The 14,727-nt window shown below is 36.5% G+C and overlaps 1 protein-coding gene across 1 annotated transcript; it reads right to left on the bottom strand.

Annotated features, from left to right (window-relative positions):
• Nucleotides 1–6: 6 nt before the first annotated feature.
• On the bottom strand, nt 7–3,600 carry nefmb (neurofilament medium chain b). The gene is made up of 3 exons (XM_052604916.1): nt 2,456–3,600; nt 1,608–1,732; nt 7–1,533 (listed from the first exon to the last, which is right to left on the bottom strand). Exons 1-3 carry the CDS (start codon nt 3,446–3,448, stop codon nt 510–512), a joined length of 2,142 nt encoding a protein of 713 aa, XP_052460876.1. The 5' UTR covers nt 3,449–3,600; the 3' UTR covers nt 7–509.
• Between the last annotated feature and the right edge of the window lie 11,127 nt (nt 3,601–14,727).

Here is a 14,727-nt window from a genome sequence, read left to right on the forward strand (position 1 = left end):
GGAGTATTGTATGGACTTGAGCTTTTATTGATTGTGGTGATATTGCAAAGAGCAGCACCTTTAGCTTTCACAGTATTATTGTTAACAGCTGTTGTGTTTCATGTTAGCAAACCGAGTCTTATCATTGAGTCAGTGCATTATATCTTAAGGCAAGAAGTATATTAGAAAGACATATCATTTGAAATAATGAAATGGAGATTCAGCTCAAAGTGCACCTGCGAATCATGATATTGTAGCACCATTGTTGCCAAACCACCGCTGAAGTACTTCTCTTATCGTTAAAGTCATTAGCAGCATAAATGTACTTGTACTTGAATTCAAACGCACTATAGTTACTGTTTCAGACGCGTGGGCTCAGCATGGTTCAGTACATCCCTCCAGACCACACATGCAAGTCAATCATTAACAGGCATGCAATTATTATGCTAGCTGCATCAAATGACATTTGCATCAAATAGAATTATTTCTAACAATTGATTAAATCTAATTCCCTGTCCAAGTAATTTCCATCAGTCTTTTCCTTTGATTTCCTTCTTTGCTTGGGGACTGACTTTCTCCTCTTTTTTGGTGACTTTCTTTTTCTCCTGAGACTCTTCCTCTGGTTTCTTCTCTTTCTCTGTGTCAGGTTTGCTCTCCTTGTCTCCATTGGTGATGGTTTCCACTATTCTGGTTTGGAGCTCTTCTTTCGGACTGGCTTCTTCTTTGGCCGGGCTCGTCTGCTCTCCGTTGGGAACAACTTCTTCTTTTTCTTGCCGCTTTTCTTCTACTGGGCTTTCTGGTTTCTCCTTTTCTGGTGATTTCTTCTGCTCTTCTTCTGAATCACTTTTTTTGTCACTCTTCTCTGAATCAGCCTTCGTTTCCTCTCCTCCAGATTCGTCTTTCTTCTCTTCGTCTCCTTCGGATTTGGTCTCCTCTTTTTCATCATCTTTTTCCTCAGCTTCTTCTTTCTCCTCCTCCTCTTTGGTTTCTTCTTTACTTTCTGCCTCTTGTTCTTCACCCTCCTCCTCCTCCTCCTCTTTCTTTCCTTCACTTCCTGTTGGAGATTTATCACCGGACAGTTCTGTCTCCTCAATCACTTCCACTTGTTGCTCCTCTTCCTCCTCACCTTCTTCTGCTTCCTCTTCTTTCTCTTCCTCCTCACCTTCTTCTGCTTCCTCTTCTTTCTCTTCCTCCTCAGTAGCTTCTCCCTCTTCTGCTGCTTCTCCCTCTTCTGCTGCTTCTTCCTCTTCTCCTCCTTCTGCCTCTTCCTCTTCTTCGCCCTCAGGAGCAGCAGAACTCACTTTGGCCTCATGGGCAGTGACAATTTCTTCCTCCTTTTCCTCCTCTTCACCCTCACCAGCTTCTTCCGCCACTTCTTTAGCCACCTCTGCCAGATCATCATCGAGGTCGCTCTCTCCTTTGGTCTCCTCAATGATCTCCTCCACTATTTTATGTTTGACTTTCGAGATTTTAGGCTGGCTGTAAGCAAAAGCATGGCTTGGAATACTCCCAGAGACCGCATGGAAGCGTGTCTCCTCACCCTCCAGCAGTTTCCTGCATTTGAGTGAGAAAATTGTCATTAATTAAATGAATGACATGCAACAAAACAACAAGGTGCACAACTCTACCTGTAAGCTGCTATTTCAGCATCCAGTGCCATCTTGACATTAAGCAGATCCTGGTATTCTCGAAGATGACGAGTCATTTCCCATTTTGTTCCCTTCAGATCATTTTCCAGTTGGTGAATCATTTCCTGTTGAAGCAGATGCAATTCACTTCATTCATGACTAAAATAATCTGTACATTTTTGTTAAACCATTTTTAATAACCACATTTCTAAAAGTTCTCATTTTGGGTGTAAATGCTTTCTTTGTATCCAATGTAGCACCCTACATCCGTTTTATGACTTGTTTAATAAATTATGACTGATCTGGCTCAAATGAACCCAGCAGGCAACTGAAGTGAAATCCTGCAGCGCTGGTTAAAACGGATTTATGCGCACTGCTCGTTACGCATGATCACGCACGCAGTGCGCAAACCACCTGTGAAATAATGGCTGCGTTTCAAAACCTCGTATGCAGCATTTTTGGGCCATTCTATGTTTTACAGAACAGCCATGTGCCTTTAAATACACCCTAAGAACAAAACATTATCCTCATATCATGAAAAATGCATAAACGTGTCCGAAATCATTATTTCAAGCTGCTTGTCCGTCAACTGCACAGTGTTCATACTTATACTATAACTACTAGTGCAGGATTTAATCATAAAAATAATTAAACAAAGAGAGCACATTTGAATGATTTGGAATTTAAATATATTTATTTTATGATTCATTATTATTTTTAATTTTAATAAAAACTATGCATAAAATACATAATAATTATATATTTTATTTCATTTATTCATTAGTTTAATATTTATACAGTTCATATTTTTAAGTTAAACTTATATATTCACTTTTTTATAAACTAACCTGATAACTAGCAACGTCGTTGTTGTGGCGGTCTTCGACATCATGCAGCTGCCTTTCCAATGAATCTTTGGTGCCACGAAGAGCCTCCAGCTCAATGTTCTTGGCTTGGATCTGACGGCGGTAGTCTGCGATCTCGTCCCGTATGGACTTTATAGCATCCTTGTTGTGATCCGCGGCGTCCGTCAGCATGGCGTAGCGGCACTTGAACACGTCTTCAGCCTGCTGGAGGTTCTTGGAGGAGAGCCCGTCCAGCTGCGCGCGGATCTCCCGGAGCGCAGAGGTGATGTCGGTCGTCTGGAGGTCCCTCATCTCCATCACCGGCACCTGCGCGGCTTGAAGCTGAGCCAGAAGCTCGCTGATCTCCTCCTCGTGGTTCTGCCGCAAGAAGTCCATTTCTTCCACGAGCGCCTGAACTTTCCTTTCCAGCTCCAGTTTCATCAGATGCGAGCCGTCTTTGTCTTTCTTCATTCCCCGGATCGCTGACTCGATGTGCTCTCGGAGCCTGGCTTCATCTTCGTAGCGCTCTCGGAGCCGCTGCAGATCCTCATCCATGTGGTCTGTGTCGAGCAGCATCTGCGCCTTCTCCTTGTGGAGCTGCTCCAGGGCGCTGCGCAGGTCTTGGAGCTCGCGGTCGTACGCGTCGCTTTGCAGGGACTGTGACAAGTTCTGCTGCTTTAGCGCTTGGATCTCAGCCTCCAGCTGCTTGTTTTGCTCCTCGAGGAAGCGAACCTTGTCAATGTAGCTGGCGAAGCGGTCGTTGAGCCCCTGGAGCTGCTCCTTCTCGTTACTGCGCACCGGATCTCCACTGAGCGCCGCGCTCAACTCGAACCCTTCCGGAGACGGGAGCACGGCGTGGCTGAACGCAACCCTTGATGCGGCCACATTTGTGGATCTTTTGAAAGGCAGAGGACTGCTTTTAGTCCAGGAGCGCATATTGGTGGACTGCGGCCGGATAGTCCGTGTTTCCAGAGCTCTTCTGCGGGTCCCTATCATGTCTATGGTGAATGGTGAATGGGTGGTGTGGGCATTGCTGCGTTTTTCCTGCTGTATTTATACGCCGGCTTACTTAGTCAGCGAGGCAGGAGCAGCACCCCCCCTTGGAAAATCGATGAAGACTGAAGGAGGACTTTGGGACGTTTGGATGTTCAGCAATTCACCCCAATGCCCCCAAATAGTCTAAATCTTTTAAAATTGTTCAAAAGGTGCAGTGCACTCTCATGCATCACGTGTTTGTTTAGTTTGATAAATCACTTATCCTATTGCAGCTCATGACTTTATATGATCATAAAAGTTGCACTCAAGATTAAGCACGTGTATTATATATGTCGAACGTTTGCATTACGATTTTATAAGGTTTTGGAAGTTGGAAGTAATATTGTGAATTAAAAGAGCTCTTTTCTATTTGAATATATAAGTATTTCCTGTGATGCAAAGCTGAATTTTCAGCATCATTACTCCAGTCTTCACTGTCACATGATCCTTTAAAATCATTCTGATATGCTGCTCAAGAAACATTCTCTTAAATGATTTTAAAATGCTGCTTTGAGTAAAAAATAATTTATTTGCTCCATCAATATTCAATGAAAAGAAATACATATATTTTGCCTTTAGCCCGATTCTGTCATTTGGAGCAAACCACAAAATTTAATTCCTTGTGCAAACTTTCTTTGCCAATAAACATGAATTTTGCTTTGGGTTCATTATAAATATCTTTATTATTTTTATGCATGAAAACATAAGCAAAGTCAGGTTTATGGCACATGCAGGGCAATACAAATAAAATGCAATTTCTACAGTGTATATAACAGATACTTATCACAGGCTGAACTACACACAAAAAAAAAAACCTTACCCATGAAACTTTTTTTTTTGTATATGATATGTAATTTTAGATGCTTTATCTGATCACAGTTTTTAAGAAATTTTTCAGTTTTTAGTTTAAAAATTAATGAGTGACAAATATTTTTTTTAAGTACAAATATTCCATGTAGTCAGGATTATTGTGCAGTCATAATACTGAATGCACAAATATACAAGAATTATGCAAATTTTGTTTAAAATAGCTTATATGAATATACTGATTAATAAATGCCAGTATATACTGCAGTTCATCAAGGTTAAAATACCATTAAAGACAGACCAAAAGGTTTTTACAAGAGTTTGATAAAAAGCAATGTACAGTTATATCTATAACCTGGGATTTATTTATATTAACATTTACATCTTTAACTTATTACTTAAAACCTTTTGTTTTACTTGGCACTGGCACTCTTGAATCTGTGCACATGCCAAGACAAAGCAGGCAATCAGCGTCAGCATGAGCTGATGCATTGGGGATTTGACCTCTGTTGTCAGGAAGGTTCAATAATGCAGCAAAGTACCAAGGTTATAAGAAGTTTTCGAATTCATTTTACAGATCACATGGGAATCTTTTTACTCCAATGTATATAGCCTTCCTAAAATAATAATTACATCTTCTTCATAAGGAAGGTCCCAGAAGATCAAAACACATCTTGAATACTAATGTCAATGAAGAAGTTTAGTAGGGTGGAAATCTCGAAGATGTTATGATATTTATAGTGTTGTGATAAGGATAAGGCTAACCAGATAAAACTGTTTACCATGCACTTGAATAACCAGATAATAGCCATGATAAGTAAAATCAGTACACATACTGGCAGCAGTAAGGCATGATGGGAAATACACACATGTCAGAGGTTACGAGAAAGCAGAAGAACTTGATCAATAGAAATTATAGATAATCAATAAAAAATGTAAATCTGACAATCAGGAGAGGAAAGTAGCTTGCTATTGACAGTGATGCTCACATCCAGATTTATGTTCTTTGGTAATGGAGCCATAAATGTAAATATATATATATATATATATATATATATATATATATATATATATATATATATATATATATATATATATATATATATATATATATATATATACATACATACATCTAGTTTTGTTAAGTTAAGATGGATATTTAAGTTATGTCAACAAATGTTAAGTTGCTATAACTAATTGCAGCAACATTTTACAGTATGTATAAATAAATAAGCATGCATTAATAACTTTTTAAGTACAAATAGCCTATTCCATGTAGTGTCTGAATTGATATGCAGCTTATTATTCAGTTACATGCATAATAAGCATTAAAAAGTGCTTTACAAAAGTGCTTAAAATAGCTTAAATAGACAGAATAAATAGAATTGCCTATAATATTATAGAATATGTATAGTATGTTGTGCATCATCTCTAGTAGCAATCTTATCCGTTTCATGTCCTGTTGATTTCGTGATAGGGAATCGCCTGCCGCAGTGGAACACTAGACGCTCGAATGTAATTGTAAGGCCCAACAAAGTTGCTTTTTACCGTTTATAAAATTGCACAGTCATGCTTTTGGGATGCTTCAGCCCAGGCTACGAGCCAACAGCGGGCTGCAGAGATGCTGAGTCAGCGCCAGAGACACAACACAGCTCGATTACCGGAGCTAACAAACGAGAATGTAAGAAAGATAGTACTACAAGATAAGCGCTCGTGTGTTTGTGTGTTCTGGAACAGAAAGGCTACGCATACTATACTGAACTAGATATATGCTTGCATTATTTCCGTCTCTTTTTGGTTTGCTCGCTAGGTGTTCGTGAAGATAAAGAGGTAGGCTATATACACGACTGTTTGGGATGGTCGGTGATTTGAGAATTGCATTTCTCACTCAAGCCCAACGGAAGTCTTCACATGGGCGTCAGCAGCATCTCGCTCGCGCTGGCTGACAGCACTGTTTTTCCTGCAGACTCACGCGCGCGCTCTCCCCTCACATCTCTCATCGCTGGGTGTGAATCACAAGCTCCGCCCCTCTGCAGCACACGGCAAAAGTGAGGCTGATGTCTCATTTACGAGCCTCAGTGTCAGGGTGAAGGATGAGGCGAGGAGGACTCAATTGCAGAAAGACTGGGCTCTATTATTAATAATAAAACAGAACAAACGCGCTCCAATTAAAACAGGAGATGTCAGGAGTGTCACTGTCACAATACAGTGATATAACTTTGACAGAACAGATAATATTACAGAAAACATTTGTTTTTCTCTGCATTTTTATTTATTTATTTTAGGCTCATGATATATTATGCCCCATAACACTCGTATAAAGTGTCTGAGCTTCTAGATTTTATTAGCACATAAATCTGTTTAATTTTCATCAGCGCATTTTTGAGCCGTTTTCCTCGTGAGGACCGTTATGTTCAACACTGTGGACGAGTTCATGTTTTACTATTCTTGAGGGGAAACGTGCTCCTTATAATGTAGGCAAATCTGAATTTTCTCGTGTTTTATACATCTATATAATAAATAACTGTGCATTTAATTCTAAATTGTAACATCCAGATATAAGCATCAGTCAATGTGTTAAAAGAATAAATGGAAACATTTCCTAGTTGCCACAAAATATCAAATTGAAAGCTAAACTTTTATTTTTGACTTTTACAGATTTTTTACAGATTGTTTACACACACGTACACACACTCACACGCACACACACACGCGCGCGCGTGCGCGCGCACACACACACACACACACACACACACACACACACACACACTGAATTATAAAGTTTACTTTTTTTTTTTTTTTCAAATACAGTGCTGCAGTTCCCATTCTTCTAAAACAGCTGCTTCACAATCTGTGCTGATATGATCTGGAGCAAAAAGCTGCACTCTTTATTGTTAGTTTTTTTTCTGCTGTTGATAATAATTTTCATCCTCATTGCATGACTGTGCACAGTGGGATGGCCATTTTTTGGACACTGAACAGGTGTCGCTGATGTGGACAGGCATGTGTTGATGTTGATTTCAGATGTTGTCTTAAGTTCAAAATGAGACTCTTTTTTTTGCAGCTTAGTTTTTTTTGAGCGACAGCTGAAGCCTTGAATTCTGAAAGTTACAGTATGTTTTCATACAGTGAACTCTTATTTCAGGACGAGTCAAATTTGATTCCTCGTGAGTCGTGATATGAACATTGTTTATTGTATATTGATCTTTTCACACTCACCTATGCAAACTCAAATCACTATACAGCAGCAATGATCTATTAACACTGTCACTAACACTATATCACAAGAGACATCAATAGCTGAAAATCTGATCAAAGTACTGTGGATTCAAAATAAACAGCCCTTGAAAAATGTTGCATGTGAAGCATTTGAAGAGAATCTTTCTTCACCATGTTAACAAGTGTGTCTGTCCTCTGCATCTCGCTGTCCATCTGTAGTAGTGTGAATGTATACAGCGCCCCCTATCGGTGTGACAGCATGAAGAATAACACTGAATCTGCACCTTACTGTACTAATGCAGGACTCACACAATGAATGTTTCTGAAGCTCAGGTTTTCAGTGCATTTCTCTTTTTGTCTTAACAGTTTTTAAGGAAAACGTTTTAATATGCAATTGGCCTATACTCTTTGGGAATGTACAACTGTGGTTAAATCCATATGCTATGTTGTCTTCATATAAGTATTTTTTTTCTCAGTGGGACTAGTTAAACAAAGATAAATTAGCAAAAAACTAGTACTTCAACATATACTATTACTACTAAAACATTTGATGTCTTTGTAGTTTGATTTTTAAAGCTTACCAGATTTTAATAATAATAATAATAATAATAATAATAATAATAATAATAATAATAATAATAATAATAATAATAATAATAATACAAGTGAGGAAGAATGAATGGGACTAACTAACTAACTATGATATAAACTATTATTACTTTTATAGATAATAAGAATTTATATGATTTGTTTTTCATAGTAATTATTTTTAGGCTTTTTGGATCTGAGCCTGGTCTCTTGATCATCTCAACTGAATTGATCAAATGGTACTAACATGGTTAAATATAAATATTAAATGTATAATAATAATACGATAAAATATTATACAACTGCAATTTAGAGTAAATTGCCATAAATATGTATTTACACAAAAATAACCGAAAACTTCCTAATTCAGGCGTGAATTAACTAGTATGTAGTTTGTGAAATGATATGTAACTTAATTATTCACTTGTACCTAGATAGGTTATTTTACTGTTTATTTCACAAGCTATAAGTTCATTAATATACACAGGAAGATTTAACAAAAACGTTTAAACAAATGTAAACAAAAACGACCTTGTCTTTTATCTCTGTTCATACACGTGTGAAAAAAACACACAAGAGAAAAAATGAACAGGGGCACTTTGTGCATATGATATGTGTCATGGGACGAGGTAAAACTGTACCATCGTCCTGCTGCAGAGCTCTTATGAGGTGTTTAACGCTTCTGCCAAATAACAGAGTGAGTGTAACTTCATTACTGCAGTGGATATAAATCTCCCACAGATGCGTGTGTGGCCGACACTAACACACACACACACACACACACACACAGATGTAAGAACACTTGAGGAAGATGATTAACAACCTCCACATCTGTGCCAGCTTTCATTGTCATATCCTATATATGGCTGTATCTGGACACCTTTCTCACTCGCTCCATTATTGCTGCTGTAAAAGCCTGTAAAAACAAAGACAGCCCGGGGTTGCATGTGAATTATTTACCATGCATTTGTTGCAAAAAGATGCTGTATTCTGTGTAGCTGCACCGCTGTCACCTGACCTTTACCCTCTATCCAGGACCTGAAAGGCAACACCCAGAATGTGCAGTGCTTTCCTCCTCTCTCCGTCTCTGTCTCAGTGGGATATTGTCAAGCGGCGTTACAGATGAGGAGAGGTGGTCCCACTTGTGAGGTGGGTCAGTCCAGCACTGCATTGCACCCAGACCACACCCCACAACACAAGAGTGTCCACACACACCACACCACACACTCCTTCAGACAGGCGCTGAAGAATCAGACTATTTGAAGCAGTTGTGCTGCATTGCTGGTTTAGAGCGGATTGGCATGGCTCACTACTCTAAAGTTCATCAAGTTCATTTTTTTATTATTCTGCCAAGCTCTTGTCTCATCTGATCTCTGTGCTGAAATGCTCAATAATGCACAGTGATTCTTGCTGAATGAAAACATCATTTATTTATGGTGGTGTTAAAAGCAGTAAAAGCGTTAAAGTTTCAACGAGCTACTGCTTGAATGGGCTGATGAAGAATAATATATTACAGCAGAGCATGAGCTTGTGATGCATAAACACAAACAAACTGCTAAAACAGATGTGTTGTGATTAGATTTAGTTACATTTTTTATATTACTTATTTTATTTTTATTCATTTATTTATTTAATAAGCAAGACTGCACTGAAAAATGTTGTTGTAGGACTTTCGAGGAAAAATTCCTTAGAAATTGCTAGTAAATTTCAAAAACAATTACAATGAAATGACACATAACACACTGAATTAAATATGCAATTTTGAATTAGAATTTTTTTCTTTTCTTTTTTTTACAGATACTAATAAGTTAATTACTTTTCTCCATACTTTGGTGCATTATTTCTTTTTTAGACCATAATCATGTGGCTTTTTAAAGAGGCATCTATTTTTCTAAGCAAATTTGACTCTTTTGCATTGTTTTTTTAGAAGTTGTAAATAAAAGATAAAAATATTTGTTTTTAGTCTTTTTACTTCCAAATGTCATGTTTTATTCAATGTTTTATTCACTTTAAAAGATTTTCACTCCTGCTTGTAAAATTCACAAATAATTTCAAATAAAAAAAAATGGCAAGTAAAACACTGAATTAAATGTGAATTTTTAATTTGTAATAGAAAGCCTGAAAAAACTTTTTAGTGCAGTGCAAATTTTACATTAACATTTAAGTATTTGATAGACACTTTTATCCAAAGTGCATTTTATTGAACTGGTTTTATTATTATTGAACTGAACTGCATTAACATTGAACCTACATGCAACTGAACTGAATAATGACACTACTGAATCTTCTGAGCTGCTTATAGCTCAAATTAAATTACATATTTATTTATTTAAGTTATATAATTATATTATTTTTGTGTTTATTACTGTAATGTGAAGCCAATTTAAAACAATCTGTGTTGTATAACAAAAACAAATATACAGTATATTCTAACATTTTGCTATATTATCATTATATGAAAACATTAATAAAAAAAGTGGAATGTTGGAAAAAATTGGAATGATCTGAAATAAGTAAGTAGTAACATAGAAAACAAAAGAATGTCTAATAAAATATTTAATGAATACTGTACTATAACGATTGCTACTAAAGACCACAACTTGAATGAACATTCTATCAAAGTTACTGGAAGAACATTCATAACTTTGAGAGCATGCTGCTAGAACATCAGCCAAAGTTCTGAGAATGTTCAATATTAGCTGGGGGGTGCCATAAATAAATGTGACTAGACTTGGCATTGCTAACACCAATACTGTGAGTAATTGCCAGTTACAGTTTTTGCAGAAAATGTAAAAATAGAGGGATCTGCCCTTGACTTAATGCACAGAAACTCAATGCACAATTCCACAGTCGAAATGTCACTTCATAAATGGAGTTTGAAATTCTAATCAGTCTTAGTTTTGGATTCCAAAAGCAGATAGTTGCCATTGTTTTGGAGGAGTTAAAGATAGAGCGGTCACATCCATGGAACTGGATGAACCCCATCAGCACTTCCAAGCCCTGAAACGCTGCATTTCCCTGACAAGATTTAAGGTGGAAGTGCTGAGCCTTTGACTTCCACAGAGATGTTTTCGCAGAAAGATGCTGCTCTGGTCACGCAAGCACTTACAGATTGGATGTGTCCTTCTCTGCTGATCAATCCAGTTTAATGGGAGGGAAAGGGAGGTGAGGGTAGAGGAGAATTTCAATTAGAAACCATGCATGTCCTTTACTTTTGTGAACACATCCTGTATCTTTTATCTTTTTGTTAAACAATTTTCTCACCATTGTCAAAACAGCACTTGTCAGCAAGAAGCAGACTGCATGAAACCTGAACACTCTTTGCACACTTTTACAATGATAAAAGGAGTGTATGCTTCGGATCAAAGCTTTTGCTGAGCTTTACTGTAAGAGCTTCACATGCACCTTCTTTCTCTTCATTTCTGAAGTACATTTTGATGCAACCCACATCACTACTGCCCATCTTACCATAAAACAAGAAAGACTTGCAATGAGAGAAATGAGCAAAGGCAATGAGATTAAATACATTTGTTAAAATATATAAACTTTTTCATAATTTGTTCATGTTAGCTCATGTCCATTATGCAACATTAACGGATTTTTTTTATTGTAATATTGTATCAGTAAATGTTGAAATTAACATAAACAAATGCTTTTGAAATACCGATCATTGTTAAAGGGTTTCCACTGACTTCCATTGTGTATTTCAAAGTAAACGTGGACCAGCAACTTCTTGGTTACAAATATTCTTTAAAAATGTCCTTTCGTGTTCAGCAGAAGAAAGAAACTAATACAGGTTTAGAACAACTTGAGGCTGAGTAAATGACGACAGAATGTTAATTTTTGGATGAACTATCACTTTAACTAATGCAGTTAACCAAATGGAGCCGAATGAAGTGTTACAGTATTGTTTACATCACTGTATTATTTATGAAAATTTCAGGAGAAAAATCCAAGACAAAACCATACTTACAGTAAAAGAAGTATAACCCAGAAAGCCATTAAGTCTCCAGAGCTTTTTTATTTTTTTATTTTATTTAATTGAGTATTGTGAAAAACAAATAAATATGACTGCAAAGGGTTATTATTAGAGTGCCAGGAAACATCAAAATCAATGTATGCTGATTTCCATAGAACTGGTTTATCAGTCAGTCAAGTCATCTCAAACAGTCATCTCAAACCCTTCAGTGTTTTCAAACCTTGAGCCTCTAGTTTGATAAAAGCTTCAGCACATCTGTCTCATATAACAGATGTGGAGCTCTGTCTCCATCTACTGGACACTCTCAGCACTGCATCAGAATGATCATACCTACATTATTACCAGAGACATACAGTTCACAGAGTCTGAGTTCATATTTAGACCTGTTTTGCTCACAGATTCAGTTTGGAAATGCTTTTGTTCGTCACTCCTCAATACTTGTTGTTGAAATTCGAATGCGTTTTCATATTATATTTAAACAATGAACAGTGATTTGGAAACAAAAAACATGATTAGATAATGCTATTTTTTTGCCCATTTCTTTCCCTGTATACTGCAGTTATACTTGTTAAGAAATTAAAACAGTTAGAATAAATATAGACAAAAATCTTCTACTTCTTCAATATTAGACTAGTTTCTGGTCCGGTCATAATATTTTTTTTCTTTTATTTTCTTTGCTTCTGAGCAGATTGCCTCAATATCTTTCTCTGCTAGCTGTTTGTCACCTGTTAAACACTTCAGGATCCTTTGACTCTGTGTGTGAGTGAGTCTGAAGGTTTTGTGCGCTGCATGGCTAAAGGCCACATTCCTCACTGATTAGTCAGTTAATGACTGAAGAGCTAAAGAACGAGCTAGAAACAACAACAGCAAACCAGTACAAAGTAGCCTTTATTTATTTTCGACAAGTTAACATTACACACAACTGGCTAAAAAATCTAAACTATAAGGCATTCTGTATAATGTTGACAGGTCACGACCATCCATTCACTTCATGCTGTTTATAATCCAGGGGCAGGAAGAACATCCAGGCATTATATTTAACCTAATATATATATATATATATATATATATATATATATATATATATATATATATATATATATATATATATATATATATATATATATATATAAGAGTTGACTTTTTTAAGAGTTGTCTGATTAGAATAAAACACTGAGATAAAAATACTGTCTCGCAGTGAACACTGGATGGCACTCTGTCCCTGTTAAAAACAAAGACTAACAAGCCCAAAGCACTTTGGAGGCCTGAGTTAAATGACTCTTAATTTGCCATTCTGTCTTTGGGCCTGTTTCATTCTGCATTTCAGCTCTCCTGTTTACATCTTAAGTTTCACTGATATGTAGACATATAAAGGGCACTGAAGTAAAACATAAAACATTCAAGCATTTTATCTTGTTTAGATAATTGTCTCAAACCCTTAAAAAAAAAGCTTGTATTGAATATTTAGAGGACTTTGTAAGATTCAACCAAAGATTGAGTATAGCCAAAGTTAACTACACGGTAAACACCCGTATTATCATTTAAAAGAATTATAGCCTAGGCCTATTGACCAAATGTGCTTTACACGCCGCTGTTTTGCTGAATCATCTAAACCTCGAATTGGTACAAAATTGAAGGCAGAACAATAAGCCAGAACAGAATGACAGAATGTTCTCCCAACACATGTTGTTGGCAACAGAAGGTCTCTGTGTTTGCAGAGGGATTGGGGAATTTGTTTTGTCCAAATAAATCAGAGACACGAGGCATGATTTTAGTTAGTAAAATCCACTCTTAAACAGCTTGGGTCCTGCAGAGGGTGTGTGGGACGGGGTCGACACCATTGATTACTAAAAACTTACACACATCTACACAAACACACACACACACACACAGAGATGTAGTTAGGGCTAGGGTTAGTTACTGTAACAATAGAAGATTCCAAACATTCTTTCCCATCTCATCTCATTCTGGCTCAGTTCACTGTTCAGGAAAATATTCCCATAATAATTAAAGCCTGATAAATTTATGGGTAGTTTGGAGGAACTGTACTAAAAAGAAAATAGATAAATAATAATAATAATAATAATAATAATAATAATAATAATAATGATACTAAATAGAAAGTACACAATAAATAATATAAATAAAAACACACGCACACATAATGAAAGGTATGTATCCCACAGACTGCTTCAAAACACCAGATACTCAAAGTCAATGTTCATTTTATTGTTCATTGTTTCATACATACAGACATGATAGATAATAAATAAAGACTTCTAACTTTAGAACAAGTAAAAATATAATAGCTAATGCAACATCCCAAAATAATACAAATAAATGTATATATAAAAATATTTCTAGTGCTATCTATCTATCTATCTATCTATCTATCTATCTATCTATCTATCTATCTATCTATCTATCTATCTATCTATCAAATGTTTTAATATTTGCAACCTTCCTTATAGCCCATATTAGTTAAACTGAACTGTTGCACAATGGTAAAAAGATTTTAAAAAGAATGCACGAATAAACATTTGGATTTCGAATGAATTAGATTTCACATGATCACAAACTGTACGTTCCACAAACTTTACGGTTCGTGTTTGCGTGAGTGCGCGCGAGCCCGATGGTGCGTCACACA

The sequence above is a fragment of the Carassius gibelio genome, chromosome A8 (genome assembly GCF_023724105.1).
Source record: "Carassius gibelio isolate Cgi1373 ecotype wild population from Czech Republic chromosome A8, carGib1.2-hapl.c, whole genome shotgun sequence".
NCBI classification, from domain to species: Eukaryota; Metazoa; Chordata; class Actinopteri; order Cypriniformes; family Cyprinidae; genus Carassius; species Carassius gibelio.